The 27,208-nt window shown below is 45.2% G+C and overlaps 1 protein-coding gene across 7 annotated transcripts in view; it reads left to right on the plus strand.

Annotated features, from left to right (window-relative positions):
* Positions 1–27,208, plus strand: part of SCUBE2 (signal peptide, CUB domain and EGF like domain containing 2) — a 74,197-nt gene that overhangs the window by 14,876 nt on the left and 32,113 nt on the right. For 2 of the 7 annotated variants that reach the window (XM_050756104.1, XM_050756109.1), the window contains exons 4-14: positions 1,853–1,987; positions 6,600–6,725; positions 9,250–9,366; positions 10,078–10,167; positions 15,437–15,553; positions 16,537–16,659; positions 20,050–20,166; positions 22,163–22,285; positions 22,686–22,823; positions 23,090–23,176; positions 25,177–25,281. In XM_050756104.1, coding sequence (XP_050612061.1) covers positions 1,853–1,987; positions 6,600–6,725; positions 9,250–9,366; positions 10,078–10,167; positions 15,437–15,553; positions 16,537–16,659; positions 20,050–20,166; positions 22,163–22,285; positions 22,686–22,823; positions 23,090–23,176; positions 25,177–25,281 — 1,278 coding nt within the window. The remainder of the gene's footprint in view (positions 1–1,852; positions 1,988–6,599; positions 6,726–9,249; positions 9,367–10,077; positions 10,168–15,436; positions 15,554–16,536; positions 16,660–20,049; positions 20,167–22,162; positions 22,286–22,685; positions 22,824–23,089; positions 23,177–25,176; positions 25,282–27,208) is intronic. The other 5 variants (XM_050756105.1, XM_050756108.1, XM_050756106.1 and 2 more) reach the window with 5 other exon arrangements.

Here is a 27,208-nt window from a genome sequence, read left to right on the forward strand (position 1 = left end):
GTGGAACACCTAAGCCAGGTGTATTCCAGCACAGCTCATCCTCTGGAATGTGCTTCCTTCACCCTTTGGCATAGACAAGGGCAAGTTTGTTAGGCTTCAAGCGATGGCTTGAGTCCCATCAGTTTAGTCAGACATCTGCTCAGTAGTGTGGGAGGACAGATGACTATAAGATCTGAAGCTTGAAACCAGATAACAGATATTTAAATGTGAGGTGTTATTATTATTATTATTATTATGGATACACACAGGAGCTAGTGATTGGCACATGAGAAATTAGACTGGAGAAAATAAATTGCTTTTATATCAGCCTTTGAGCCTTTATTGTCTGAAACTTTTCTGGAAGTTTCTCTTCTTTGACTCGGGTGATGCTATCCTCTCCTGCTTGTTTGTTCATGCATTGAATAGTTAATGAGCACCTGCTGTCTTCCAGGGCTGTGCTAATTGAAATAAAAATCTCTGTCCTCAAGGAGTTTGCAGTCTAGTAGAGGTCGATGAGTAAAGGATTTTGAGGCTGCAAGTCAGTAAGTGTATCAATATAGCTGTGCACAGGGTATCACAGGCAGAGTGGGAGGAAGGCCCCCTAAGGCCACCCTGACAGTGTGGCAGAAGGCTTCCTCCCTCCCGACCTCTCTGCTGGCTCCTTCCCTAGAGGCTCTTGGGACTCCTGCCATCTCCTCTGCCTCCTCCCTGTGCTAGCTGTGGCTGTTGCAGATGCATGTGTGAAGCTGGACTCCCAGACTGCCCATTCTTCCCCTCCCTCTGTCCTGCTCTCAGCCGCCGCCTTGTATTTCTCAAAGTGAAAGGCCAGACTCTCTCCCCTACTCTAGTGGTTGCCAGCTGCTTCCCAAATTAAGTAGGCACTTCTTTGCCTGGTGTTCAGGATCCCGCAGTGTGACCACAGTCTGTCCTCCCAGCTGTATCTCCTGTAACCTCCCTCCATGTGCCCTATGCTCTAGCCAAATGGGCTGACCTACTGGTATCTGAATGTTCTCCATGCCTCCCAGCCTTTGTGCTACTGCTCACGCTGTCTTCCACCTATAATCGCTTCTCTCCTGATTTATAATTGGACAATTCTAAGGGCCCATCTTTTATTAGCTTATCCTTGATTCATCCTGATACCCCACAACCAGATGTGATTTCTTTCCTTTGCACCAGCTTTTACCTTATATCAGAATCATTTGTATACTTGTCTCTTGCTGAAGTGCATGCTCCTAGAGAGAAGGATTTTTTTTTTTTTTTTTTTTTTTTTTTAGATGGAGTTTCACTCTGAGGCCCATGCTGGAGTGCAATGGCATGATCTCGGTTCACTGCAACCTCCACCTGCCGGGTTCAAGTGATTCTCCTGCCTCAGCCTCCCAAATAGCTGGGATTACAGGCATGTGCTACCATGCCCAGCTAATTTTTGTGTTTTTAACAGAGACGGGGTTTCACCATGTTGGCCAGGCTGGTCTTGAATTCCTGACCTCAGGTGATCCACCTGCTTCAGCCTCCCAAAGTGCTGGGATTATAGGCGTGAGCCACCACACCTGGCTGAGGGAAGGAGTTTTATCTTCCTTATCTATATTTTGCTGTCTCCTCTAGCACCATGCTTTGGAAGGAGAAGGTGTTCAACAAATATTTACTGAGCTAATTGATCTTGTGTCCATGTGGTGGTCCTGGCCAAGTGAGCCCCAGACCCATAAGGACTGGGTAATTGTCTGTGGACCTCACTGGCTTTGATTCAGAAAGCTTCTGTGGTGCAGGGACATGAAGAGGGACCTCATCTTTGCTTAGCAGGGCCCCTGAGCTGCTGGGTGAGGTGGGGCATTTGAAACAGTCACCAAAGCAGAGGCTAATCCCTCTCTCCCTCCAGATGTGGATGAATGCCTGGAGAACAATGGCGGCTGCCAGCACACCTGTGTCAACGTCATGGGGAGCTATGAGTGCTGCTGCAAGGAGGGGTTTTTCCTGAGTGACAATCAACACACCTGCATTCACCGTTCAGAAGGTACCTCTGCCCCACTGTGGATGGGGACGGAGTCACATCTGAGACCCCCTCCCTTGGCGCACACGCACACACACTGACTCTAGGGGGGAAGCACAGGGTATAGAAAGTCTGGAGGCCTGAGTCTAGATGCCACTGCCGGCTAACCGTGGGCAAGTTATTCGAACTTCAACTTCCTCACCTGGCAAAATAGGTGCACTGGACTGGGTGAGCACTGAGGTCCTTTCAAACTCTCACATTCTCTGATTCTAATCTTTACATAGAATACATTTCAAACATGACTAGATGTCTCAGGAGCAATATAGAGGATGATCTGCCAAGTTTTTCAAAAAGGTGCTGAAAACCACAGCACCAGTATGATCCTGCTCCCTGCTCTGGGTGGGTAGAGAGGAGGCTGGATCCTTCCCATTCAGACTTTCAATGAAGTGCCCTGCTTCCAGCCCCAAGCTAGATCTGGCCCTTCCATGGTTTGCATTTTTGAGCTCCGAGGGGCAGAAGGGCTCCTTCCCTGGACTCTCTGTGCTGTGGTTTCCTTCACCTATGTCACCATTTACCATTCCTCTGTAAATTTGCCAGAAACTCTTCTCTTCTGATGTCCTTCTTTTCATTCTCTTTGCTTTGAGTTTATACCTTTTTTCATTCTTCTGTTACTTAGTTGATTCTTGAGAGGAAGATGCATTAAGTACATGTGGCCAATCAGTTATTTTTAACTGAATGTCATCCTTTTAACTCTTCCCTGCTCTTTCTTAAGTTGAAGAGTCACATTTTGGTGGCTGTGTTTCTCTTGGAGTTGCATCTGCCTATTTTTAGGGGAAGAGCCCTAAATACTAGCCTATTAACCCCTTTGGCCATGTGCTGCTTATTCTTTCCCATTACTTAAGAATGAGGTCATTTTAAGTTCTTCTACTGCTTAATCACAAATTTGTAGATTGTTTTAATCCTGGTCTTGGTAACTTTTCAAGGGTTTCTTTATGGAAGATGATTTTTGTCTCATTTTCCAAGGATGGTGGCTCACACCTTATACCTAACTGGAATACCTGTTTGGGTACTAAGAAAAATCGTCAGAGGAATCCCCAGGGGCCAATGGATTTGATGGTTATCATCACCTGGAGTCTGCTCATTCTCAGTGTTTGGAGCAGGGAAGTCACACGCACTGGCTTTGATCAGGCAGATTTCTTATCTTGTACCAGGTGTGGCCCTTGATAAAGTAGCAGTTGGGTTTCATTTTCCTGCCAGGTTCTCTGGGGTCATTGGTGTGCCCTGCACTCTTGTCCGATGCAGGCCAAATTCGAGGTGGGAATGAATTAGGAGGCCAGTGGCACAGAGTGATCCAAATCTCGGGCATCTCTCCTTTTGATTGCTCCCAGCTGCTTCCTGGCAAGTCACTTTGGCTTCTTCTGCAGGTGGCTGGGGAGGGATGTGGGACCTGCAGGTTAAAGCCATCGCTTGCGCCCTCGCAGTCTGGGTCCCACCCAGTTACAAAGCAGCTGGTAGCGATTAAGATCACCCCTTATCCTTGCACTTCCAGAGCCCTAGCTCAGTCCTGCAAACCCCTGGACTATTAGAGATACAGGCTCCTCATAACATAAGCAAATACAAATGCAGTTCCTTTCTGCAAACTGTGTTTTCTAAATTTTCTACAATTCAGACATTCTTGGATCCCCTGAAGAGTATTTAAAGTGAACATTTTTGCCTGGAACTAAAACCAAAATCCAAGAATTTGAGTTGTGGTCTGGAAGTGTTCTCTATGATTTTCTGTTGTGTTTCAACCTGACTGCTTGGCAAATTCATGGGAGTGTCAGCCAACGGATTATAGCAATTGGTAACGGAGAACCTTTGCATCCTAGCATTTTGATTCTTCAAACAGAACAGCCTATAAAAAGTTTTCTTCTAGGATTTTCTCTTTGATGTGCACATTAAACTATGAAACTATAGGCTTAAAAACCCACAGCGGATACCTTAAAAGTGATTGAAAGAAGGCAACACAGGAAGCTAGTATTTTCTATTGCTGTTGTTTTTAATAATTATTTACAAAATGTTCTTTAATATAGGGCATCGTAATCATTGACTCTGAGGGAAAGCTCAAGATATTGATTTTTTTTTTTTATCCTTAGAGACTCCAAAGCTGTGATAAAGAGACTGTGTGTTTTCACCCATATAATGAGGGTAGGCTGGAGAGAAACACATCACCCCCGGCCTGCCTTTGTTCCTATTCATGGCTGCTCAGGCTCTCAGAATGAGAACTCCTCTTTTGTTTTGTGTGTTCTGAGAATATTTAGATGGTGTACTGATGCCTTTTCAGGGCGATGGGGAAGGTGTCAGGGTGGCAAAGTGGAGGCTGTGCTTTCGGCAGAGCCTGTTACCCGTTTTAGGTCACGCTTTCCTCCCAGTTCACACGGCATATTTTTATTGGGTTTCCAGAAATAATCTTCAGTGGGGCCCTGATCTTGGGGTGCACCAGAATGGGGGATTTCCAATGTTTCTGAGCTGTTTCCCTTATGGTGAACAAACCGTCCTGGACGTGACAACCAGGCCAGTTTTGGAAAGAGCTAGGGCCATTTGCTGGGCTGCCTAGTTTGGAACAAATTAATGTGCTCTCCCCAGCAGTGGTCTTGCTTTAAGTCAGGGTGCTATGAAAGGCTTTCAGGTCACCTCTTGAAAAGCCATCAGCAATTCCAGAGCCATTTAAGTCTCTATTACCTCTTGGTAACTTCAGGTGTAGCTTGATGTGGTGGAACATCAGGTGGCAGCTTCTCTGTGTATCACAATGGCATCTGGCACACAGGCGTTCTTATGAAATATTTCTTGTGTAGGTGAATTACTCTGAGGCAGTAAAGGTCACTTTGTAAAGGTCTTAACGGTTTTGTAAACAGAGTGGAAAAGCAGCAGCAGCTGGCCTGTTTGGGGGTGTACTTTCCAGGTGTTCCTGCCCCCATTTCTTGGGCACTGTTATATTTACACCTGAGCACTGGTTATTTCCCATGCTTTGCTGACCCAAGGACAAACACAACACTTTCTGGGCCTTCTCAGAAAGACAGGACACTGCTTCTAGAGGCAGCTGTCACCTCCCACGCCATCTCAGTTCTGGGGAGCAAATCACATCTTCGGAAATTACCAGTCAGAGCAAGAGAAAGTTTTCCACCAATCCAGTGCAAGTCTCTTTCTGTGTTAATTGACAGCCACCCTTGGCATGGATGAATGAATCCCAGCAACCAGCAGACTCAGTGCTGGAGTGCAGACAGCTCATAACTGTCAGGCAAAAGAGCAAGAGGATTTTAAGAGAGACTCTTGAAAGTATGGGATATATTAACTCTTGCACTGTCTTTTGGAATGGGAATGGCATCTGTTTGTATTAAAACAATTGTTCCAGTTAAGCACAGTTTGACAGCTCTGGCATGGGAGCTGGAGAGAGAACTTTGACTTCATTAGAACCTGTTGGCTAAGGTTTTAGGGGCATAATATAGAAGAGTGTTGGATTCTAGAGAAGTGAAAGCAACCTTTTTGTACTCGTGTTGAAACCAGTGCCTTTCTAGCATTAGAGTGTCTCGTCAGTAGAGAGCCAATGACAACCAAGTCCCTACTCTCAGAGATGTTTTAGAGTTACATTGCACAAATGCAAAGAAGCAACATAGGAATAGGTAATTAATAATGCAGTATAAACTGAGCAGATGTCTTGAAAATACTGTAGGGTATGAAAAGAATTCCTTCAGGATGCTGGCAGGCAGCAGGATCTCGAAGAATTGGTTTTGAGATGAGGCAGAATGCTGGTAAACCACACGGGCAGTTACCTTGCTAGTGCCCCTCATGTAGATGTATGCCGGGCCCTGCGGGAACAGAAGCAGGTGTTCCCTGCCCACCATCGTACTACAAGGTTGAGCCTAATCGAAATTTACTGTATACCTCAAAAGAATTGTACAGCAGCTACCACACACATGAGCACACTCCCTCCTTCTCTCTCTGTCTTCTCTCTCCCTTGCTCTGTTCTTGTTGCTGTTGCTGTGTGATGCTGTCTGTCAGAGGCTTACGTCCTGAGGGAAGGACCAAGGGAGTGGCTGAGGGTGGTCACAGAAGACAGATCCCTGGGCATGTGACCCATATGAGGATGCCAAAATGCCGCAGTCACACTCACCTCTGAAGGGCAGGATTGGTGGGGGTAGAGAGGGGTGTTGAAATGTTTTGAAAATTATCTTCAAGAGTATGTGAAAAATTGAAAATCTTGATCATTCTATCTGCACATTTCTTAGGAGGATTCTCCTTTTCTCTTTACATTCTTGATCAGCTCTTGGGTAAAGACATGGCAGAGATAAGAGCATGAGTACCAGTTCCTGGGGTCAGCAGGCTTTGATCCTGCACCCAATAAAGAGCTCCAGTGTATTGGGAAGGCTCCCATCTCGTTAGGAGAGTTGAGACATCATATCTCTTGGGTGACAGAAGAAATTTTTCATGTCTATTAATTGGCCCAGGTTGACTTTAATGACATATACTTTTCAAATGTGGGGCTGATGGAGACCTAGGCAGACAGGTCTGTGGGCCACCCCTTAGCCCTTTGCCGCTCTCCCAGGTCTCAGGATTCTGACCACAGCCTAGTCACCTGTTACACACTGCTGTTTTTCAGAGGGCCTGAGCTGCATGAATAAGGATCACGGCTGTAGTCACATCTGCAAGGAGGCCCCAAGGGGCAGTGTCGCCTGTGAGTGCAGGCCTGGTTTTGAGCTGGCCAAGAACCAGAGAGACTGCATTTGTAAGTATGGGCGGGTGCACACCTGCCATGGGAACCATCGTATTCCACAGGCTGCCTTCTGTGGCCCAGTTCAGAAGCACCACCTCATGACACGGCTGCAGCAGCGGGGAAGACAGTTAGCACGGGATACCGACCTCTACCAAGTACTTGTTCACTGCAGAAGGGTGGTCTCCCTTAGGGAAGGGAAATGATATTTTAAAAGGAACTCATCAGGAGAAAATGAAATTCAGGAGTAAGGAGCGTGAATGTTGGGGGGCAGTTCTCCCTGTTCCCACAGAATAAAACCAAATTTCCTCATCTGGCAATCACAGCTCTTTGCCACTGGGCCCTGCTTCCCTTATAAACCTCATCTGCCTCCTTTCTGCAGACACTACTCCCCTTACCTTTGGAGAAGAGCCCAAATTCTTTGATGCCTCCAGGCCTTTCCCAAGCCCTTCTTCCTTCCTGGCATGGTGGACTCTCACTCAACCTTCAATATTCTGTTTAACTTCTAATAGGGATAAGCATAATAGCTACCTTTTGGTGGAGAATTTATTGTGTGCAAAGGCTTGTCTCAAGATGTGCCATATCCCATTTAATTCTTACAAGCACCACCCTGTGAGTTCAGTATTATTACACTCATTTCAGTTGGCAAAGTTGTGCAGAAGGTGAAGCAACAAGGTCACACAGGGAGTTAGTGGCAAATGAGTGTTCAAACCCTGGTCTGTTAGCTCGAAAGCTGTGCTCTTAATCCCTTGCTACCATCCTCTGCTATCAGAAGCCTCCTGGGTGCTTCAGACAGGGCAGCCATTTTGTACTTTGGCTCCCACAGCACTTCCCTCAGCTGTATAGCTCTGGGTTGACTTGCGTGTTGATGTGTCTGTCTCCCCAGCTATGAGCCCCTCCAAGTCAGGGACCTTGTCTCATTTTTCCTCTCAGTCCTCCCCTGGTGCCTGCTACGGAATGTGCTCAGTACACTTGTGTTTAATGAATGGGTGAATGAGTGGTCTACACCATCGGGCTGCACCCCTGCACCACGATTGTGGTAACAAAACTCCACCTGGGAACAGGAAACCACTGGCAATTCATGGTGTTCCTAAACCACAATTTATGCTGAGGGAAGCACTGAGGGGTTCCCTTTAGGAACCTTCCCAAAGCCATGGACAGAAGACCCCTGCCATTTGGTGGGGATGGTGGTTTATGGTGAGTAAGAGATGAGGGGACAGTTTCACTGGTGAGGGACTTCTCTCCATTGTCTCCCTCACAAAGCAGAGTGCTGCCTCAAAACTGTCCAAGCCAAGGCTAGTGCCACCATCACACTCAAGCAACAGGTTCTGACAGGCTCTTAGGGCCCCTCAAAGTCAGGCTGTCCCTGAGGGCATCCAGTGAGCTAGCAGGGTGGAGACCATTTTCCCACCTCCAGATCTTCGAAAGGAGGACCCAGGCCCTCCAAGACTCACCTATGGGGCGAGACCCTCAACATTTCAGTCTTTCAGGGGACAGTTGCTGGGGGCGGGGGGCGCCTGTAAGCTTGTTTTTAAAGATTTTAAATGTCAGTAAGATATCACTGCTCAAATAATATTGTTATATTATTAACATTTTTTAATTTTAACATTAACATTATTAACATTTTAACATTATAACATTTTTAACATTAACATATATTATTTAACATTTGAGGAATTAACAAAGAAAAAATAAGATCTAGAATCTCACCACATAACCAGCTGTTTCAATTTTTTCATATTCCTATTTAGTTGTGGTTCATATGCATATACAATTTTTACATAGCTATAATCACAGGATACCACAAATATGTAATTAGTTCTTTTGAATTAGAAAAATTACAAAGGATCTATGTAAAATGCAAACACTCCAAAGCATATAAAGAAAACATTCAGTTTTCCCCCTCCCGTTTCCCTTGCCAGAGGTAACCGCGGTTTACAGTTTGATGAATAGATAGTTTTGTAGTTGGCTTTTTTTTTTTTTGGCCTATCATCAATGCATTCATATATAGTCTTGATAATTACCAGTTAATGTCACATTAATTGTGTGCAGAATCATCCTGTGATTATCCTTCCTTCTAACTAATCTAGATTGAATCTGATGAGAGAAATTCTGACATATATGTACAAATTAAATATTGTCTGTTTTATTCCAGCATAAAGTGCTATAGCATTTCCCAAAGCCCCAGTACAGCTGTATTAATAGGTAAAGTTCTCTAAATAGAACAAAGCAGTAGTCTAGAATCTCTTGCTATGATTTCCCTTATTAATAAAAATCTCTCCCCCAATTCTCCCATCTCCCTCTTCCTGTATGACTTTGTTTAAACCCATGTTTCAGCATTTCTATGATTTGTGTTGTAACTATCTGCCTACACAGATACCACAGGGTCTGCCTCGGAGTTATGTCTTCTGTGCACCATGCCTGGCATGCACTAGGTGCTCAAATACTTGCAGAATGAAAATCAGTTTCTCTGGAGCAAACACAGCCCTGTGTTTGTGGAAATCTCAGTGCTTTATGTATTGATTCATTTTACTGTCAGTGACCTGTAACCATGGGAACGGTGGGTGCCAGCACTCCTGTGAAGATACAGCTGACGGCCCAGAGTGCAGCTGCCATCCACAGTACAAGATGCACACAGATGGGAGGAGCTGCCTTGGTGAGTGGTAACCCCAACACTGAGTGAGGGTCTGCCCCAGCCTGCCCGTCCCTACCCCTGCCCCTTAATGGTATTTAGCACAGATGCAGGCTGTTTCCGGTGCATTTGCCCCCACTTCGCATGCTGCAGTGGGAGTGGTCTAGGTCTGTGGGGAAGGCCCCTCTCTCCGTGTGTGACCTTGGAAAGCCCTTCCTCCTCTCCTGGACTAGGCTGCTCCTAACGCTGGTATTCCAGAGACTGGCACAACACATCCCAAGAGGCCAGGGCAGCATGAAGTTAGAGCTGTTTGTGATGATGCAGCACTTCTGGCCAGCAGGAGCCAGGGCTGCATATTTCTGGTGGGATGCCTGCCTTGCCCTTCATGGTGTATCCTTCGCTACCTCCATTTTAGAGGTTTCCAGGCCCAAGGCTCTTTTTGTCCTCGACTCAGGAGACTGGAGTGAATCTGAAGCTTGCATTCCCTAGTGTCTCTTTGGTCAGTGCAATATACCTCCAAAATCTTTTCCATGTTTAATGTTTGCTAAGGATCTGCGGCCCTTTGACATGCTGTGTCTCCCACAGAGCCTCATTACAACACATTTTTATTGCGTGAACAGAGTCACATATCTTACATTGCTCTTGTGTCTGGGATTTCAGCAAACACGGTTGTACAGGGAATGAGCAATCTAACTCATTCAGTCTGAGAACTGTGCTCTTTTGCTTCTCTTGTAGAGCGAGAGGACACTGTCCTGGAGGTGACAGAGAGCAATGCCACATCAGTGGTGGATGGGGATAAACGGGTGAAGCGGCGGCTGCTCATGGGTAGGCGCCTTCACTCCTCTTCCTTGGCCACTGCCATTGTCCCTTTCCCTCCCCAACTTATTGCATCAGATCTGAACTTGGGAGCCACATGCCCTCAGACCAGCTGGACTGGGGTGAGCAGCTCCTGTGAACCAGGATGTGTGTCTGTTCTTCACTAGTGTTGTTGCTTAATCACCAACCAAGCAAGACCCCTGGTCTCGCCATCAGAATAATCAGGTTAACATCTCAATGCAGCCCCCACCTAGCTGTAAGGCTTGGCAAACTGCCCTGAGGCTGTGTCTCTTGGTCTTTCTACCTCTTAGGGCCAGTGTGTCGCACATTTTCATACTGCTATAAAGAACTGCCTGAGACTGGGTAATTGATAAAGAAAAGAGGCTTAATTGACTCACAGTTCCACATGGCTGGGGAGGCCTCAGGAAACTTACAATCCTGGTGGAAGGCAAAGGGGAAGCAAGGTACCTTCTTTGCAAGGTGGCAGGAAGGAGAATAAATGCAGGAGGAACTACCAAACACTTGTAATACCATGAGATCTCATGGTCTCACTCCATCATGAGCACAGTGTGGGGGAACCGCCCCCATGATCCAATCACCTCCACCTGGTCTCTCCATTGACACGAGGGGATTATGGGGATTATAATTCAGGATGAGATTTGAATAGGGACATAAAGCCTGACCATATCAGTTGGGATGCTCAATTAAAATAATAATATGGAAAGGTGCCCAGAGTCCAGTGCCTGGGACTGAGTGGGTGGTCAGTGAAGTCAGCTGTCTACCTCTGAAGCAGCCTTTAGCTCAGAATGGTGGCTAGCCTTCTTTTGTGTCCACTGACTCTTCTATTTCTGACTCAGCTGATGATAATGGTAGAAGAGATGAATGGAGAGGGGCAGCACGTGGCTGTGGGACAAGGGAAGTCCTGCCTGAAGGTCCAGCAGTTAAGCTGGAGATGAGCAGAAATAGAGGTGGCCGTAGGGGTGGGAGTCAGACAGATCCTTTGGCGTGTTACTCCTTCTGGAGAAAGTTTGGCTCAACCTAAACAAAACCCATCTTTTGACAGTTTCTGAATTTAACAGTCAGGCAACATATCATACAGCCTTTGGTTACCAAGCAGGTAACCTTTCTGAGCTCTTTAGAAATTATAATTTTTCATTGTCTTAAGTGAAAATAGTATATGTGAATAACATAGAAACTTAATTACTTCTGGGCTTGTAATGAAGCGCATCATTTCCTTGTCTCATAACTTCCCATTTCCTCATCCCATTTGCCAGAGGCAACAACATTCAATTCTTCGAGCTGTTTCTTTTTCTGACTCCTCCTCCCCCATATTTCTGAAAAATGAAGAGCATACAGTTATTATTTTCTTCTTTTTTTTCTTTTCTTTTTCTTTTTTCTTTTTTTTTTTTTTTTTTTTGAGACAGGGTCTCACTCTGTTGCCCCCAGGCTGGGGTGCTGTGGTGTGATCACATCTCACTGCAACCTCCGCCTCCCAGGATCAAGTGATTCCCTCACCTCAGCTTCCTGAGTAGCTGGACTACAGGCATGCGCCACTGCACCTGGCTAATATTTGTATTTTTTGTAGAGACAGGGTTTCACCATGTTGCCCAGGCTGGTCTCAAACTCCTGGGCTCTAGCCATCTGCCTACCTTGGCCTCCCAAAGTGTTTTGATTACAGGTGTGAGCCTTCATGCCTGGCCCTACAGTTATTTCTTGATGTGTCTGTTATAGATGTCTCTCATCTGGGCGTTTACTATTAGCCTACAATTCCCTTTGCCGCTCTCCTGTTAGGTGAATCCTATGTCTTGCCTCTCGTTAGTTTATCTGGCGAATGAGATAGAGGTATTTAAAAATTTGCATGCCTGAAAATACCTTTATATTCTACCTGCACCCTTTATTGAGAATTTGGCTCAGTGTAGAATTCAGAGTTGGAAAGAATTTTCCATCACTGTTTTGAAGTTAGTGCTCCATTGTTTTCAAGAATGCAGGGTTGTTTTGAGAAGTCTAAAGTCATTTTTATTCTTGATCCTTTGGGAGAAACTTGTGAAAGCATCTCTCTGAAAGCTTCTAGGATCTTCTCCTCCCCAGTGATCTGAAGTTTTACAATAATGTTCTTTATTGTGGGATTTTGCCCACCTGTTGTTAGTACTTTTCTTTTTTCTTTTTTTGTTTTTTGAGACAGAGTCTTGGTCTGTTGCCTAGGCTGGAGTCCAGTGGTGTGATTTTGGCTCACTGCAAGCTCCACCTCCTGGGTTCACGCCATTCTCCTGCCTCAGCCTCCCGAGTAGCTGGGACTATAGGCGCCCGCCACCACGCCCGGCTAATTTTTTTGTATTTTTAGTAGGGATGGGGTTTCACCGTGTGAGCCAGGATGGTCTCCATCTCCTGACCTCGTGATCCGCCCACCTCGGCCTCCCAAAGTGCTGGGATTACAGGCATGAGTCACCATGCCCGGCCTAGTACTTTTCAATATGAACATTCAAATCCCTTAGTTCTAAGAAATTATCTTACATCTTTTTCTTTGATAAATTTCTTTTTATTTCTTTTTTTTGAGACAGAGTCTTGTTCTGTTGCCCAGGCTGGAGTCCAGTGGTGCGCTCTTGGCTCACTGCAACTTCCACCTCCCAGGTTCAAGTGACTTTCCTGCCTCAGCCTTCTGAGTAGCTGAGACTACAGGCACATGCCACCATGCCTGGTTAATTTTTTTTTTTTTTTTTTTTTTTTTTGGTATTTTTAGTACAGAAGGGATTTTGCCATGTTGGCCAGGCTGGTCTCGAACTCCTGGCCTCAAGTTATCCACCTGCCACGGACTCCCAAAGTGCTGAGATTACAGGCATGAGCCACCGCGCCCGTCTTTGATAAATTTCTTCCCTCCATTTTCTCTGTTCTTTTCCTCTGGAACTCCTATTAGCTGACTGTTGTAACTCCTGGATTGACCCTCTAATTTTTTTTTTTCTTTTCTCTCTCTTGTATTTTTGTTCTTTTTCTTTTCTCTCCTTTGTGTTTTTGTTCTACTTTCTAGAAGACTTTTCATTTTTTTCTTCTAATCTTTCCACAGGATAAAGTTTTCATTTTCATATTTTAATTGTTCAAGAATTTTACTTTGGCCTTTTGTTTTAGGAACCTGCTCTTATTTCATGGATGCTTTTCTTATCTCCCTGAGGAAATTAATTATAAGATTTTAACTCCTCTTCTGTTCTCTAGATTATCTTTGTTTCCTCCAGGATTCTTTTTCCCTGTTGGTTTGGTCTGGTGTATTTATTCCATATTATAGGCTTTCCAGAAATGTCTAGTGATTCTTGACTGATTTTTCATGTTTAATAGTAAAATACTAAAAAGCTAGTTGGATTTTCTATTGACTTGTGGGCTCCATGTTTGGGTGATGAGGCAGTGACTTAGCCATTTCATCTGGAGATCCTCGAATGCTAATATCGTTAGGTCTTTTTGCTTGGGTAGGTCAATTTCGCTGGCGAGGAGTCCTTCAATCACCTGTCTGTAGGCTTAGCTGCTGTCATCCTGGGTTGCAGTGTTGTTTCAACGTAGCTTTTTGGAACTTTCAGTGGCTGTTATTTTAACATAGCTTTTGGAATTTTCAATGACTTTAAATCTGCCAGTAGGGAGCTGAAGGAGCTGGGGGAAGAGGGATGAGGGTTTGAGATCTCTTTTTCAGGGTATAGACTTTCACCTGACAGTGCCTCCCTCTCCTCCTCTGTTGTTCCTGGTACCCTTGAGCCTGGTGCCTCTCTGGTCCAGACTTCTCTGCTATAGCCAGAATAGGAGAAGGGTAGTCACATGGCTATGTGGAATTAAGGAGGAGCTCTGGGGTTTATCCTTTTCATATGTAGACTCTCCATAATCTTCCTGTTTTTAACTCTGTCCGCATTTCTGCCTCTAGAATAACTTGATAATCCCAATTCCTGGGTTCTTCTGGGATTCTGGGGCTCACATGAGTTTACCAGCTGTTGGCACCCCCTCTGTAGACCGCTAGGATCTAGCTTTCTTCTACGCCAGATATTGTTCTCCTGCTAACATGCCACTTCCAGAATGTTTGACATCTCTCGTCTATTGTCTTTTCTTCCATTTTCTTTGTCTTTAAGGATTTATACTTTAAAAAATCAATTTATTCTCATATTCATGAGATTTTGAAAGGAACAGAGATAAACATACATGTACTGTCTGCATATTTAATTAGGATTAAGCTTGTCCCCTTCAGGGTTCCTTTTTTTTTTTTTTTTTTTTTTTTTCTTGAGACAGGGTCTCTCTGTGTTGCTGAGCCTGGAGTGCAATGGCACAAACATGGTTCACTGCAACCTTGACCTCCTGGACTCAAGTGATCTTCCTGCTTCAGCCTCCCGAGTAGCTGGGACCACAGGTGTGCATCACCAGGCCTCGCTAATTTTTAAAAATTTTTGTAGAGATGGGGGGGGTCTCACCATGTTGCCCAGGCTGGTCTTGAACCCTGGGCTCAGGCGATCCTCCTGCCTCGGCTTCCCAAAGTGTTGGGATTACAGGGGTAAGCCACCCCCCCACCCCCCCCACCCCCAGTTTTTAAAATGAAGTAGCTATGGAAGAAAAATCACGTTTCTGGAGATCTAGATGCTAACAGTTCAATGAATGTTGAATAGCACTTGTCTATTACTTGGACTAACTGTATGAGATACAGAACTAGAAGACTGTTTGCTTATTATTCCTCATCTCCACAGTTGCGATTTAACAACTGTGGCTTATTTTTCATGTGGTTATGACAGGGTTTTCTCCTTTCAGGGAAAGTGAAACTTCAAATTTGAGTAAATTGGTGGTTGCCAGGATGAAGCCAGTAGTCTACAACAAGGCAGTGGTTGGGGTGACAATGCTTACCCACTCTTGCTTTGCCCACTACTCATATTGAAAGGAGAAGGTTCAAGATTAAGGAAGGACCATCCCCTTTGCCCTGTTCTGCACTCACCTCTAGCCTGCCAGACGTGATCCTACTTAGGTTGCTGGCTGCAGATGAGCAAGAACTTTCAGTGGCTTTAAATCTGCCAGTAGGGGGAGTGACTGTGCAGATTGGGAGACATCTGTATCCCTCTGGTCACCCTGACAATCTTCCTCAGGAACTAGAACTCATTTAGGTGGGTGGGAGGAGCTGCACCTGCTCTCCCTCTAGCCCATCTACAGGTAGCAGAGACTTGGGGTGTAACCATGAGTACCCCACAATGCTTCTTGGCTTCTGTGACCTTCATCAGCTGTATTAGCAATTCTTAAGGAAGCTAATTGTCTTTTCTTACCTCCTTGCCAGAAACGTGTGCTGTCAACAATGGAGGCTGTGACCGCACCTGTAAGGATACTTCGACAGGTGTCCACTGCAGTTGTCCTGTTGGATTCACTCTCCAGTTGGATGGGAAGACGTGTAAAGGTAGGCTTCACCTCCCCAGGGAGGCTGGGTGCCCTGTTACGGAGGGAAGACCCATGCTGCTAACGTATGGGGATAAAGGCAACATACCCTCCATACCCCACGTGACTCCAGATTTGCTTATGATTCATATCAATGGAAGCTTTTTCCCCCTGGGCTAGTGGAAGGTTATAATTGAGTAAACTTAATTAGAACCAACACTTAATTACACTAATTGTTGAGGAGGTCAGCCTCTACAAGCATCAAATAATTCATTTCAGACAGTGGCCTTATTAGAAAAAAGGCAGTTAAAGGAAGCATTCATTTGCAGGAGATAATATCAACATATCATACATAATAGCCTAAAGATTATTATGTAAATAACAGTCAAGATGATTATCCAGAGGACTTAATGGATAACTGTACCATTAACTTTTACTGATGAAGAGCGACCCCAATGACTTGCTCGTATTTTGTGGGCAAGAGTACAAAGGATTAGTCCTTTAGCATGACAAAAAGTATATAACCAATTACCAGACGAAACTGGGAAAATATAAGATTGAGTATCAGGAATCATTTTAAAACATTGAGGCTATTTGATCATTGTGTAATTTGCCAAAACAAATGCTCTAGTCCTTTATAGCTTTAATCATTAAACTTGAATACATAGTGTACTAAAGGGACCCATCTTACCTTGAGAGAGCAATACAAAGATGAGAATATAACAGGACATCATCATTCTTTCCCAGAGTTTGTTTCCTTAATGCCAGTCAAGGGCACCATAAGTCAGCGTTCTCAAGACGATGAAACACTTGTCTTTCAGAACTGGTTAAGCCAGACAAGAAAACATGTGTAAGGTTAAAAACATCAGCAAACATTCTTAAATGCTTTTGTGAGTATTTTTCTTAATTTCAGAGACTAATGAACACACACAATGGCCCTTCAGGGAGTTGTGAGAAGTGAGGCAAGTGTTGCTCTCTGATATGCCCAATGCTTGCCTGTTGCAGATATTGATGAGTGCCAGACCCGCAATGGAGGTTGTGACCATTTCTGCAAAAACACCGTGGGCAGTTTTGACTGCAGCTGCAAGAAAGGATTTAAATTATTAACAAATGAGAAGTCTTGCCAAGGTATGTGCTGAAAACATAGCCGTGCTGCACAATGGCCCACAGGTTGGAGTAGAGAGCACGTAATGCCCTCCTGGCAAAGACTGGCTTATCAGGCTTCTTGACAGGGCCACTAGTCCAATCTCCATCCTAGGCTTCACTCAGTTCATCTATTAGGTAGAATAAAAACACTGATGTAGCTCACAGGTGTATTGGAAATTAAGTTGTTAATGGTTAGAGAACACCTTAAAGAATCCATCTGATGTGATGACAGCAGAGCTCACTGCTGGAAATGGAATGGAAAACAGAATGCAAACAGGGTTCCAGTGGGGTGTTGAGATTATGAATAATTTTCCCTTTCTAAAATTTCCTTTAATGTTATTGAATTGATCACAAAAGTTGGTGGCGAAAGTCTGTAGATTTAGTTAACATACCTCCCTACCAAAAACTTGGAGTTAACCTATGATCAAGATTCTGTACCAGTTGGTCTCTTTCTTACAGCACTTGCTTTATTTTTTAAAAATTACTTATTTATTTTGATACAGAGTCTCACTCTGTTGCCCAGGCTGGAGTGCAGTGGCACCATCTTGTTTCACTGCAACCTCCACCTCCCTTCTTGGGTTCAAGCAATTCTCCTGCCTCAGCCTCCTGAGTAGCTGGAATTACAGGCACCTGCCACCAGCTAATTTCTGATTTTTTTTTTTTTGAGACAGAGTCTCACTGTGTCACCCAGGCTGGAGTGCAGTGGGGCTATCTTGCCTCATTGCAACCTTCACCTCCCAGGTTCAAGAGATTTGCCTGCCTCAATCTCCCGAGTATCCGGGACTACGGGTGCACACCATCACGCCTGGCTAATTTTTGTATATTTAGTAGAGATGGGGTTTCACCATGTTGGTCAGGCTGGTCTCGAACTCCTGACCTCGTGATCTGCTTGCCTTGGCCTCCCAAAGTGCTGGGATTACAGGTGTGAGCCACTGCGCCTGGCCAATTTCTGAATTTTTAGTAGAGTCAGGGTATCCCTGTGTTGGCCAGGCTGGTCTCGAGTTCCTGACCTCAGGTGATCTGCCCTCCTCGGCCTCCCAAAGTGCTGGGATTACAGGCGTGAGCCACCGCACCTGGCCTAGCACTTGTTTTAAATGACCAGCCTTTGATCTTTGAAGAGAGGGAAGGCAGAGAGGGAGAGGGAGGGCTTGTGGGGAGGAGATGCTTGTTGATCCTTAGAGAGGATTTCAGACCCCTTCTCAAAGACATCCTTCCCATATAAGGGCTGCAGCAAGGAGACTTCTCTAGGTAGCAGTTGTTGTTAGCATTAGTAGCTGTTTTGGGTGGGGGAAAACTGTTTTCTATTTTTAGATGAGCACCTTTCCTTTGATATGCAGGAAGAAGTTCTCAGGAAAGATGTGCTGTAATGTGTTCTTGCTCCATTTATGGGAATAAGGACTAATTTATTTTGTTAGAAATCTCAGAATTAGGCTGGGTGCGGTGGCTCACACTGTAATCTCAGCACTTTGAGAGGCCGAGGCAGGTCGATCACTTGAGGCCAGGAGTTTGAGACCAGTCTGGCCAACATGGCAAAACCCCGTCTCTACTAAAAATACAAAAATTAGGTGGGGACGTGGTGGAGGGCGTGGTGGCGGGCGCCTGTAATCCCAGCTACTCAGGAGGCCGAGGCACGAGAGAATCGCTTGAATGCAGGAAGCACAGGTTGCAGTGAGTTGAGATCACGCCAGTGCACTCCAGCCTGGGCAACACAGAGAGACTCCATCTCAAAACAAAAACAAAAACAAAAAAAAAAAAAAATCTCAGAATTAAATAAAAATCAGAATATCAGATTTAATCTTAGATAACAAAGACTAGCATTACCTTTTTAAAAAAATATTATGGTGTGATGTTTGTTTTGTTTTTCTCTTGGTTTGTTCTTAATACATAATTTGTCAGGCAGTTCAAGTATATCCCCCTTCAAATTCAGTAAGTTAATTCTAGATAATTATTGTGTGGTTTTCTTCAGTTTGACTTGGAAAGCAAATTTGCTGTTCCACGTAATGTTTCCTAGGGTATAGACCAGGCGATACTGTTGAAGCTGTGTAAACACATTAAAAAGGAATTAGAAAAGTGATCTCATTGTTTTTGGCAAAGCAGAAGCCCATACTGAGCAGCCAAAGTCAGCTACTGAACGAGTCCACTTTCTCGACAACTGGCTGACATTAATAACAGATTTCATAAAATGGCATCAATTCCTAGGGGAGAAACTGGGTTTTTCTTATTTTTCACTGATCGGGCTTGGTAGAACAAATATTTGCACAGAACAAATTTACTGAAGAAATGCCAGGATTTCTGGGAAAAGCTAGGGATGAAGAGGTTTTGCAAGAATTTGCCCTTTTTTATTTTGCTTTTTCATTCTTCCTGTTCCTTCCAAATGTTTGTTTTTTATTAACATAGTTTCTCATGGCACACTCGGTGTTGAAAAAAGTGGTCTAGCAGTGGTCTAATTGGCTTCGACTAAGTGCTGCACTGGTCCTGGCTTATCCATTTGGAGACATAAGTCGTAACTCTGTTAAAATCTTCCAAAGAGTTCAGGGAGTGAAGCACTCAAATTCCAGCCTACAGGAAAGAGGTTGAGGGCCAGACCCAGGGAAAAGAGATGATGAGATGGACAAATGCAGCCTCCTGAGGCTGCTGTGCATGACCCCCGCTGCAGCCAAGGAGGCTTCCACACTGAACCAGGAGGATAGCAGACGCATGGGACTAGAACATACGGGAGGAGCAAAACCCAGGCATCGGCCAAGAGGATCCAATATACAGCTGAGCTACCACATTTCAGGGTCTGCAAAGAGAAAATTAGTGAGGATATTAGTATTAATGCATTCTTTCAGTGCAGAGGGCATTAAAACCCGGGATTAACTGGCCTCTTGGGGGCCAGAAGACTAATTCCGAGAAGGTAAGAAAGGGATGGGAACTAGATTTACCTCCAAACCAAGTGTTTTCTCCTTTCAGTTTGCCATGGTTAATAAATTACTATTGCTGTTTTACCAATAGTTATATGACAATAGAAATGCATAGCTAGCACCTGTAGCTTACAAAACCCTTTTCAGGTATGTTATCTCATTTGGCTTCATTTAAACATTTTAAATTAGCCTTACAAGTACACATGGGTGAAAGAGACCAACTGAGCTTTGAGGCAAGTGCAGTTTGCAACAGAATGTGGAAATGAGGGCTGCGGCAGTGAGTATACTTCTTGTGGGCTGCTCCACACTTTCTTTAACACAAGTGAGTGAGGAGAATGGATAGCTAATGTTTTTTTACCCTGTGTGTACTGTTTTTGGTGTTGGTCAGCAATTGGTGTTTATCATAAACCTATTCTTCACTCATCCCTCAGCATGGGTTTCAGCTCCCCTCTCCCTTTGACCGTTACAGATATGGATGAGTGCTCTTTGGATAGGACCTGTGACCACAGCTGCATCAACCACCCTGGCACATTTGCTTGTGCTTGCAACCAAGGGTACACCCTGTATGGCTTCACCCACTGTGGAGGTGAGCAGACTGCTCCTGTTGAGTTGGGAGGGGAATGAGGCTGGGCCTGGAGGGGAGCAGGGCCTACCCCTGAGGTTTGCTTTCCTACATCGGGGTATGAAAGGTACATTCCAGTCCCTGAGCAATAGTGGTGAGTCCATCAACTTGAGAGAAGGATCCGCTAAAGGAAATCTCCCCACATGTATCCCTTTAACACCCTGAGTGTGAAATGGAGCAGAGAGAAGTAGTGAGCTCTTCCAGCTGTGAATTCTCTATTGACTTGTTGGACTTGCGGTTGTATTCAGAGAGTGGAAGGGTATCTCAGGAGCTGATACTCTATCTGTTGGAACATCTCAGCAGATAGTAAAGTCACAGTCCTCAGACTGTGGGCACCCACCAATTCCACGGCCCTGCCGTGCATAGGAACTGGCTGCAAAGCCTTGGTTTGAGTCCTACAACTAGGTCTTTAAGCTGGAAGCAGAACTATGAAGTTTCTCTCTCCACTCTGTGCCCATTTTGCAACATGTTCTCATGTCTGATAACCTCATGGTCAAGCAGGCTATGCCATAAACTGGATTTGGTACCACCTGACTCCCACTCCACTCCCCCAGTCATCAGATTCACCCAGCAATCTTTGAGAATACAGGTTCAGATTCCAATTCAGAATGACTAGGGCTTCCAAGGTCATCTTCCTGAGGATCTATAGGATTTGGGAACCACTGGCTTAAATACTTCCTGCCCAGTCCTTGTGTCTTGTGCTTTAGAAGAATGGATACACTGGGCGTGGTGGCTCACAACTGTAATCCCAGCACTTTGGGAGGGAAGGCGGGCGGATCACCTGAGGTCGAGAGTTCGAGACCAGCCTAACCAACATGGAGAAACCCTGTCTCTACTAAAAATACAAGATTAGCCGGGCCTGGTGGCGCATGCCTGTAATCCCAGCTACTTGGGAGCTGAGGCAGGAAAATCACCTGAACCTGGGAGATGGAGGTTGCAGTGAGCTGAGATTGTGCCCTTGCACTCCAGCCTGGGCAATAAGAGCGAAACTCCGTCTGAAAAAAAAATTATATCTATATCTATATCTATATCTATATATACATACACTAGTGATTTGCTAGTGACAATTATCTCCCTTCTCCCTTTCAACACATCCTTGGCATGGCCAAAAACATACTCTTCCCAGTCCATCAGGAAACCTCGAGGAAATGTACCCTGAGTATGGATGTATGTCTGGGTTTAGGTGGAGCCACCTTTTGACCTGGACTCAGTCTCAGGTTGATGAGAATTAGTGCAGTCATTTCTCTTTCTCTGTGCCTCAACTGTGTAGATGGTTAAAAAGGGAGTCCCAGTTCTATCTGCCTCCCTTGCTAGGCAGCTCAGGAGGATGGTAGAGTTTTAAAGTAGAAGTCTGTGCAGTATCTGAATTTGGACACTAGGTGTTGCTAAGGGAGGAATGGATTGGAAAAGAATGCAGCTTGAGGCTGGGTGTGGTGGCTCACACCTGTAATCCCAGCACTTTGGGAGGCCAAGGCAGGTGGATCACCTGAGACCAAGAGTTCAAGACCAGCCTGGCCAAGATGGTGAAACCCTATCTCTACTAAAAATGCAAAAATTAGCCAAGCGTGGGGGCACATGCCCGTAATCCCAACTACTTGGGAGGCTGAGGCAGGAGAATTGCTTGAACCTGGGAGGCGGAGGTTGCAGTGAGCTGAGATTATACCACTGCACTCCAGCCTGAGTGACAACAGCAAAACTCCACCTCAAAAAAAAAAAAAAAAAAAAAAAAAAATAGAGCTTGAGAAGGCCTTATTGAGCCTCATGCCAGGAAATTCGCTGAGTGGGGAGTGGGGTGTGTAGTCAGCTGGTGCCAAGTGCTCATGCTAAAGGCATTCAGCATCTTCCTTTGGTTAGTGAGTTTCAACCTTGTGACTCTCCTGCTGCTCCTTCCTCAAGGGAGGGACCATATCAGCCCGTTCAGTGACAGGTTGCTGTGACAAGAGAGTATTTTGTTCCGCAGACACCAATGAGTGCAGCGTCAACAACGGAGGCTGTCAGCAGGTCTGTGTGAACACAGTGGGCAGCTACGAATGCCAGTGCCACCCTGGGTACAAGCTCCACTGGAATAAAAAAGACTGTGTGGGTAAGGGGAACCGAGGCACAGACTCAGACAACGGGCTGGCCACTGACCCAGAGGCAGTGCAGCTCTGCGCGCTCCCACGTCCCACCCAAACCTCCCTCCACTGACTTTCCCACCAGCTGCAGCAGCCGTTCTTTAAATAGTTCAAAAACAGGAGATACTTTGCAGGATCTTTAGTGTTTCCTTCTGTGCTTCTGTGTAAGTTGGAACTCACTTCTGTTTTCCTGGTTGCTTTTCTGCATGAAGAGATGGCATATCAGGGGCTCCTTTCCCTCGGTGGGAATCAGGCCTAGCATCTATGTTCTATGCCGGGCATCAGCTCTCCCTTCTTTTCTTGGGGACTTTGGTGCATGGGACTCAACCATCCTTGTCACACTTAGAAATGTCCTTCTCTTTCTGTAAGTGTCTGTTTTGTCCTGTCTAGAAGTGAAGGGGCTCCTGCCCACAAGTGTGTCACCCCGTGTGTCCCTGCACTGTGGTAAGAGTGGTGGAGGAGACGGGTGCTTCCTCAGATGTCATTCTGGCATTCACCTCTCTTCAGGTGAGTGGGGCCCATTTCCCGGGGCAGGTCCTCACGCCAGGGCCAGGCCTTTCTGGCCTCCAGGTGTTAGATTCCCTCAGAGGGCTTCCAGGTCCTCCACCCGATGCCCCAGCCACAATGCTTTGAGAGGTCCATGCTTCAAGACCCCGTATGCTGGGCGTTTTTCTAGTGGCCCATGTGGAGTGGGGTGGGGGGAGAGTTTAGCTGCTACCAGGATAGCCTGTGACCTTGCTTATGCATTTGACAATTCACATTCTGTCTGTCAGGACTGCAAGGGGCCTACTCTGTCACCTGTGGCTCTTCCTCTCCTCTCAGGAGCAAACAACAAAAATCAAATGACTCTGCTTTTGGGGGTAATTACCAAATATTACCAAATCTGCATGTTCTCTCTGGGGGCTCACCATGTTCAAGGGGCTTCATTCATGGGGTGCTGTTCTTGGACGCTGGCTTTGTTTTTTTAATCTTGATTTCCTTGATGCTGTGAGCATGTTCCAGATTGTTGTTGCCTGCAGTCCTGGTGCCCGGAATGTGACTCTCCCATGTAACAGATACTTACTGCGTGGCCACTGTATGTTAGGAGGCTGTGGTCAGCCCTGGTGGGTCATCATCCTGGGCAGAGGCCCACAGAACTCCGGGACCAGCGGGCTGTACTCCAGAGCACCTCAAAGGCTAAGGGAATGTGCCTGGGGCTTATGGCATGGATAGAAATAGGCAAAGCAGGGGCAGCAGGAATTCTGTGCCGAGAAAGGGGCCCAAACCCTTTCCTGTTTGTCAAAAGATGAAGAGTGAAATCCAAGGTTTTTAGGAGCCTGTGTCCTCCCGGATATAGACGCCTTTGTCCTTATGTCATCAGAACACCTGAATGAGGTTCATATTACATCCTGATGTCCATATTACATATATGAGCAAAGCTGGAGACTCAAAGCAAGACAGTACAGCTCTCATGCGTTGACTGAGCAGTTCAAATATGCCAGCCACCACAGTACACGTATTAACTGACTTAAGCCATACTACAACCCTCTGGGGAAATTTTATTATTATTCTCATTAACCAGATGAAGAAACTGAGGCTCAGAGAGGTGAAATAACTTACTCAAAGTGGTTTAGATAAGAAATAGGGGAGCTGGGATTTGAACCCAGGCAGTTTGGTGCAGAGTCTCAAGCACTGTCCTTCACTGCCCCTTTCAATGCACGTTTGGACTCAGCCAGGGCAGACATCATGGTCTGTTTCACCAAATCCCTCAGCAATAGTTCCTTGGTGATTTGGGCCACCCCAAGGGTGGACAAGCAAATAGCTAATAGCTATTCAGTTATTACTATGTACCAAGCAGGGAGCTAAACATTTTCCTTTTTTTAAACGCATTATCTCATTTTATCCTTACAACAGCCTGGTAATATAGATACTATAATTATGTCTATTTTACAGATGAGGACACTGAAGCTTAGGGAGATTAAGTAACTTGCTCAAGTTCTCACCACAACTTAAAAGAACTAGGGCATTGACTCCAGAAGCTACCGTGTGGTTAAGACTGACCGACCCTGGGAGGAGAACAGAATTTTGCACATCAGGCCCTCAAAGTGGGACCCTCACTCCCTCTCAGACCTCACAGCCTAGCCAGGTTTAGTGAGTGCCATCTGTGTCTGGAACGACAGCTCCCTCAGCCCTGTCCTCCCACGACAGGCTTGTTTAGGAAAATCTGCCCTTCACCATTTTGCCAAACGGGCTTATCCAGATTTGAACTAGGGGATTCTGGCCTTCTTTCTCAGGAAGGCACAAAAATGACTTCATGTTTTATTTCACGATGGAGGCTATTTTTGACCCTCAGTTTTAGAGGTAGGTAGATAGATAGATAGATAGATAGATAGATAGATAGATAGATAATTTTTTTTTTTTTTTGAAATGGAGTCTCATTCACTCTGTTGCCTAGGTTGGACTACAGTGGTGCAATCTCAGCTCACTGCAACCTCCACCTCCCGGGTTCAAGCAATTCTCCTGCCTCAGCTTCCCAAGTAGCTGGGATTACAGGCATGTGCCACCACGCCCAGCTAATTTTTATATTTTTAGTAGAGATGGGGTTTCACCATGTTGGCCAGGATGGCCTCTGTTATATTTGAACACTGGATTTGTCTCTCATATGAGGGGGTAACTATAATTTTTAGGAGGCTCCTGGTGGCCCCAGTCCAGGGCAATGGGCACTCCATGATCCAAGCCACTCTTGGCCTCAGGGTCGGAGAGGGGCTCAGGGTGTGCTGTGTGTGGTGGGAGCCGCCAATGGACAGCTTGCTGCTTCCCATCTGGTGTCTCCATTCCTTTGCCTCTGAAGGTAACATCTCTCACTTGTTTCTTTCTGAAGATGTCGACACCGTCAGGACAAGTGTAACCTTTAAGCTAAATGAAGGCAAGTGTAGTTTGAAAAAGGCTGAGCTGTTTCCCGAGGGTCTGCGACCAGCACTACCAGGTATGAATCAGATGGTTGGTGTAGGGAACTTGCCTGCATGTGGGAAGGGGCCTGCAGCCAACCAAACTGGAGGTCTATGGGGGCCAGGGGCTGTCCAGCTGATCCAAGCACACTGCAGATGGGATTGAGCCATCCAGAACCTGCAGGGACTCATCCCAAGGGGAAGAAGAGCATAACCTAGCACGCTTGTGTAGTTCTGGGGTCATACTTCGGGGCTTCCTTTGCATGGTATAGTTGGTGAGGCTCTGGGGAAACCCACGAGTTCATAGAAGTCAATAAGGGCTTCAGGTGAATTAGCAATTTGTGATCATATTGGGTTAAATTTTCTAGATCTCAGATTTTGCTTGAAATATAAGCCAAAGAAATGAAAAAAAGTTTGGCTCAGAAAGGATAACTTTGATGAACAAAGATCTAATATCCAGCTTTCCTGCTGGGTCTAGTTTTTGGAAGCAGTGACCCCATTGGCTTCAGCAAAGCAAATACCATCCAAGTAGAACTGGCCTTGTTGAAAAGAGCAGAATCTAACATTCCTTTTTCTTTCCCAGCACACATTTCCAGTATTATTTTATAGAATACTTTTAGAGATTAAAAATAAAAAGGATCAGGATTCATGTATTAGGGAGGCTTCTTTTCCCAATCTACTCTCAAATCACACAGACAAATAAACCTAAAGCTCACTCTAGTCACTTTTGCCTGCCTATTTTAAGTAAGTAATTTAAAGTAACTTTGTACCTCCATTTGATGGAATATTATGCAGCTATTAATTCTATGTTTTCAAAGAATGTTTAACGACACAGGAAAATGGTCTTGTTATAATGCTGAGATGTAAAGCAGGAGAGAAACATTCTGTATATCTAATACAATCCAAACTGTGTAAGAAAAAGTGTGCTAGAAGAAACACAAAACTCATGATATCATTTAGTAGTGGTTACATCTGGGTGGGAGGATGATGGGTAATTTTAACTTTTTTTCTGCATTTTCCAAATTAACCATAGTGAGCATTTATACTTTTAAATCTCAGGAGTGGAGGGAGGGAGCATTGTTTAAACATAGATTTGAACCAGTCATGGTGCCTCACACCTGTAATCTCAGCACTTTGGGAGGCCAAGGCAGGCAGATTGCTTGAGCTCAGGAGTTTGGGACCAGCCTGGGCAACATGGCAAAACCCCATCTCTATGAAAACTACAAAAAGATTAGCCGGGCCTAGTGGTTCATGCCTGTAGTCCCAGCTACTCAGGAGGCCAAGGCGGGCGGATCACTTGAGCCCAGGAATTGGAGGCTGCAGTGAGCTGTGTTGACACCACTGTACTCTAGCCTGGGCGACAGAGCGAGACCCTATCTCAGTAAAATGAAATAAAATAAATAAAATGATAAAAATAGACTTGGCCTGTAGTTTACTTAATGAGATTGTACTAGTGTTAATGTCTTAGTTTTGATAAATGTATGATGTTAACGTAAGGGGAGACTGAGTGAAGGTTATGTGAGAACTCTATACTATCTTAGCAACTTTTCTATAAATCTACTTATTTCAAAATGGAAAGTTAAAAAAATACATATGGAACATTGAAAGGGAAAAAGATTTAAAATGAGAATCTGTTCAGTTTGAGATTTGAAGTTACCCTTTTGAAAAGGTAAGATAAATCTTTAGGGGAAAAATATAGAGAAGAAATAAATTTGCCTCCTTCCTGTGGCCCCTGTTGACCTATGGCTTGAATGTCCTTGTAATGTTAAAGAAGAATCTGATACAGGTAATACTTCATTTCAATGAAGATTCTGATATAGAGACAAATTCATGGAGTGGTTGATATGTGGACCTGCTCTTTGGTGAGGGTTAACAGAGTCACTGGAAACCATGGTGAGAGGGGAGACAGTCAAGTCAGGAAGAAGGATGTGCAAAGCCCTGTCTCATGCAACACTTCCACTCTCA

Source organism: Macaca thibetana, chromosome 14 (genome assembly GCF_024542745.1).
Source record: "Macaca thibetana thibetana isolate TM-01 chromosome 14, ASM2454274v1, whole genome shotgun sequence".
In the NCBI taxonomy this organism is placed as follows: Eukaryota; Metazoa; Chordata; class Mammalia; order Primates; family Cercopithecidae; genus Macaca; species Macaca thibetana.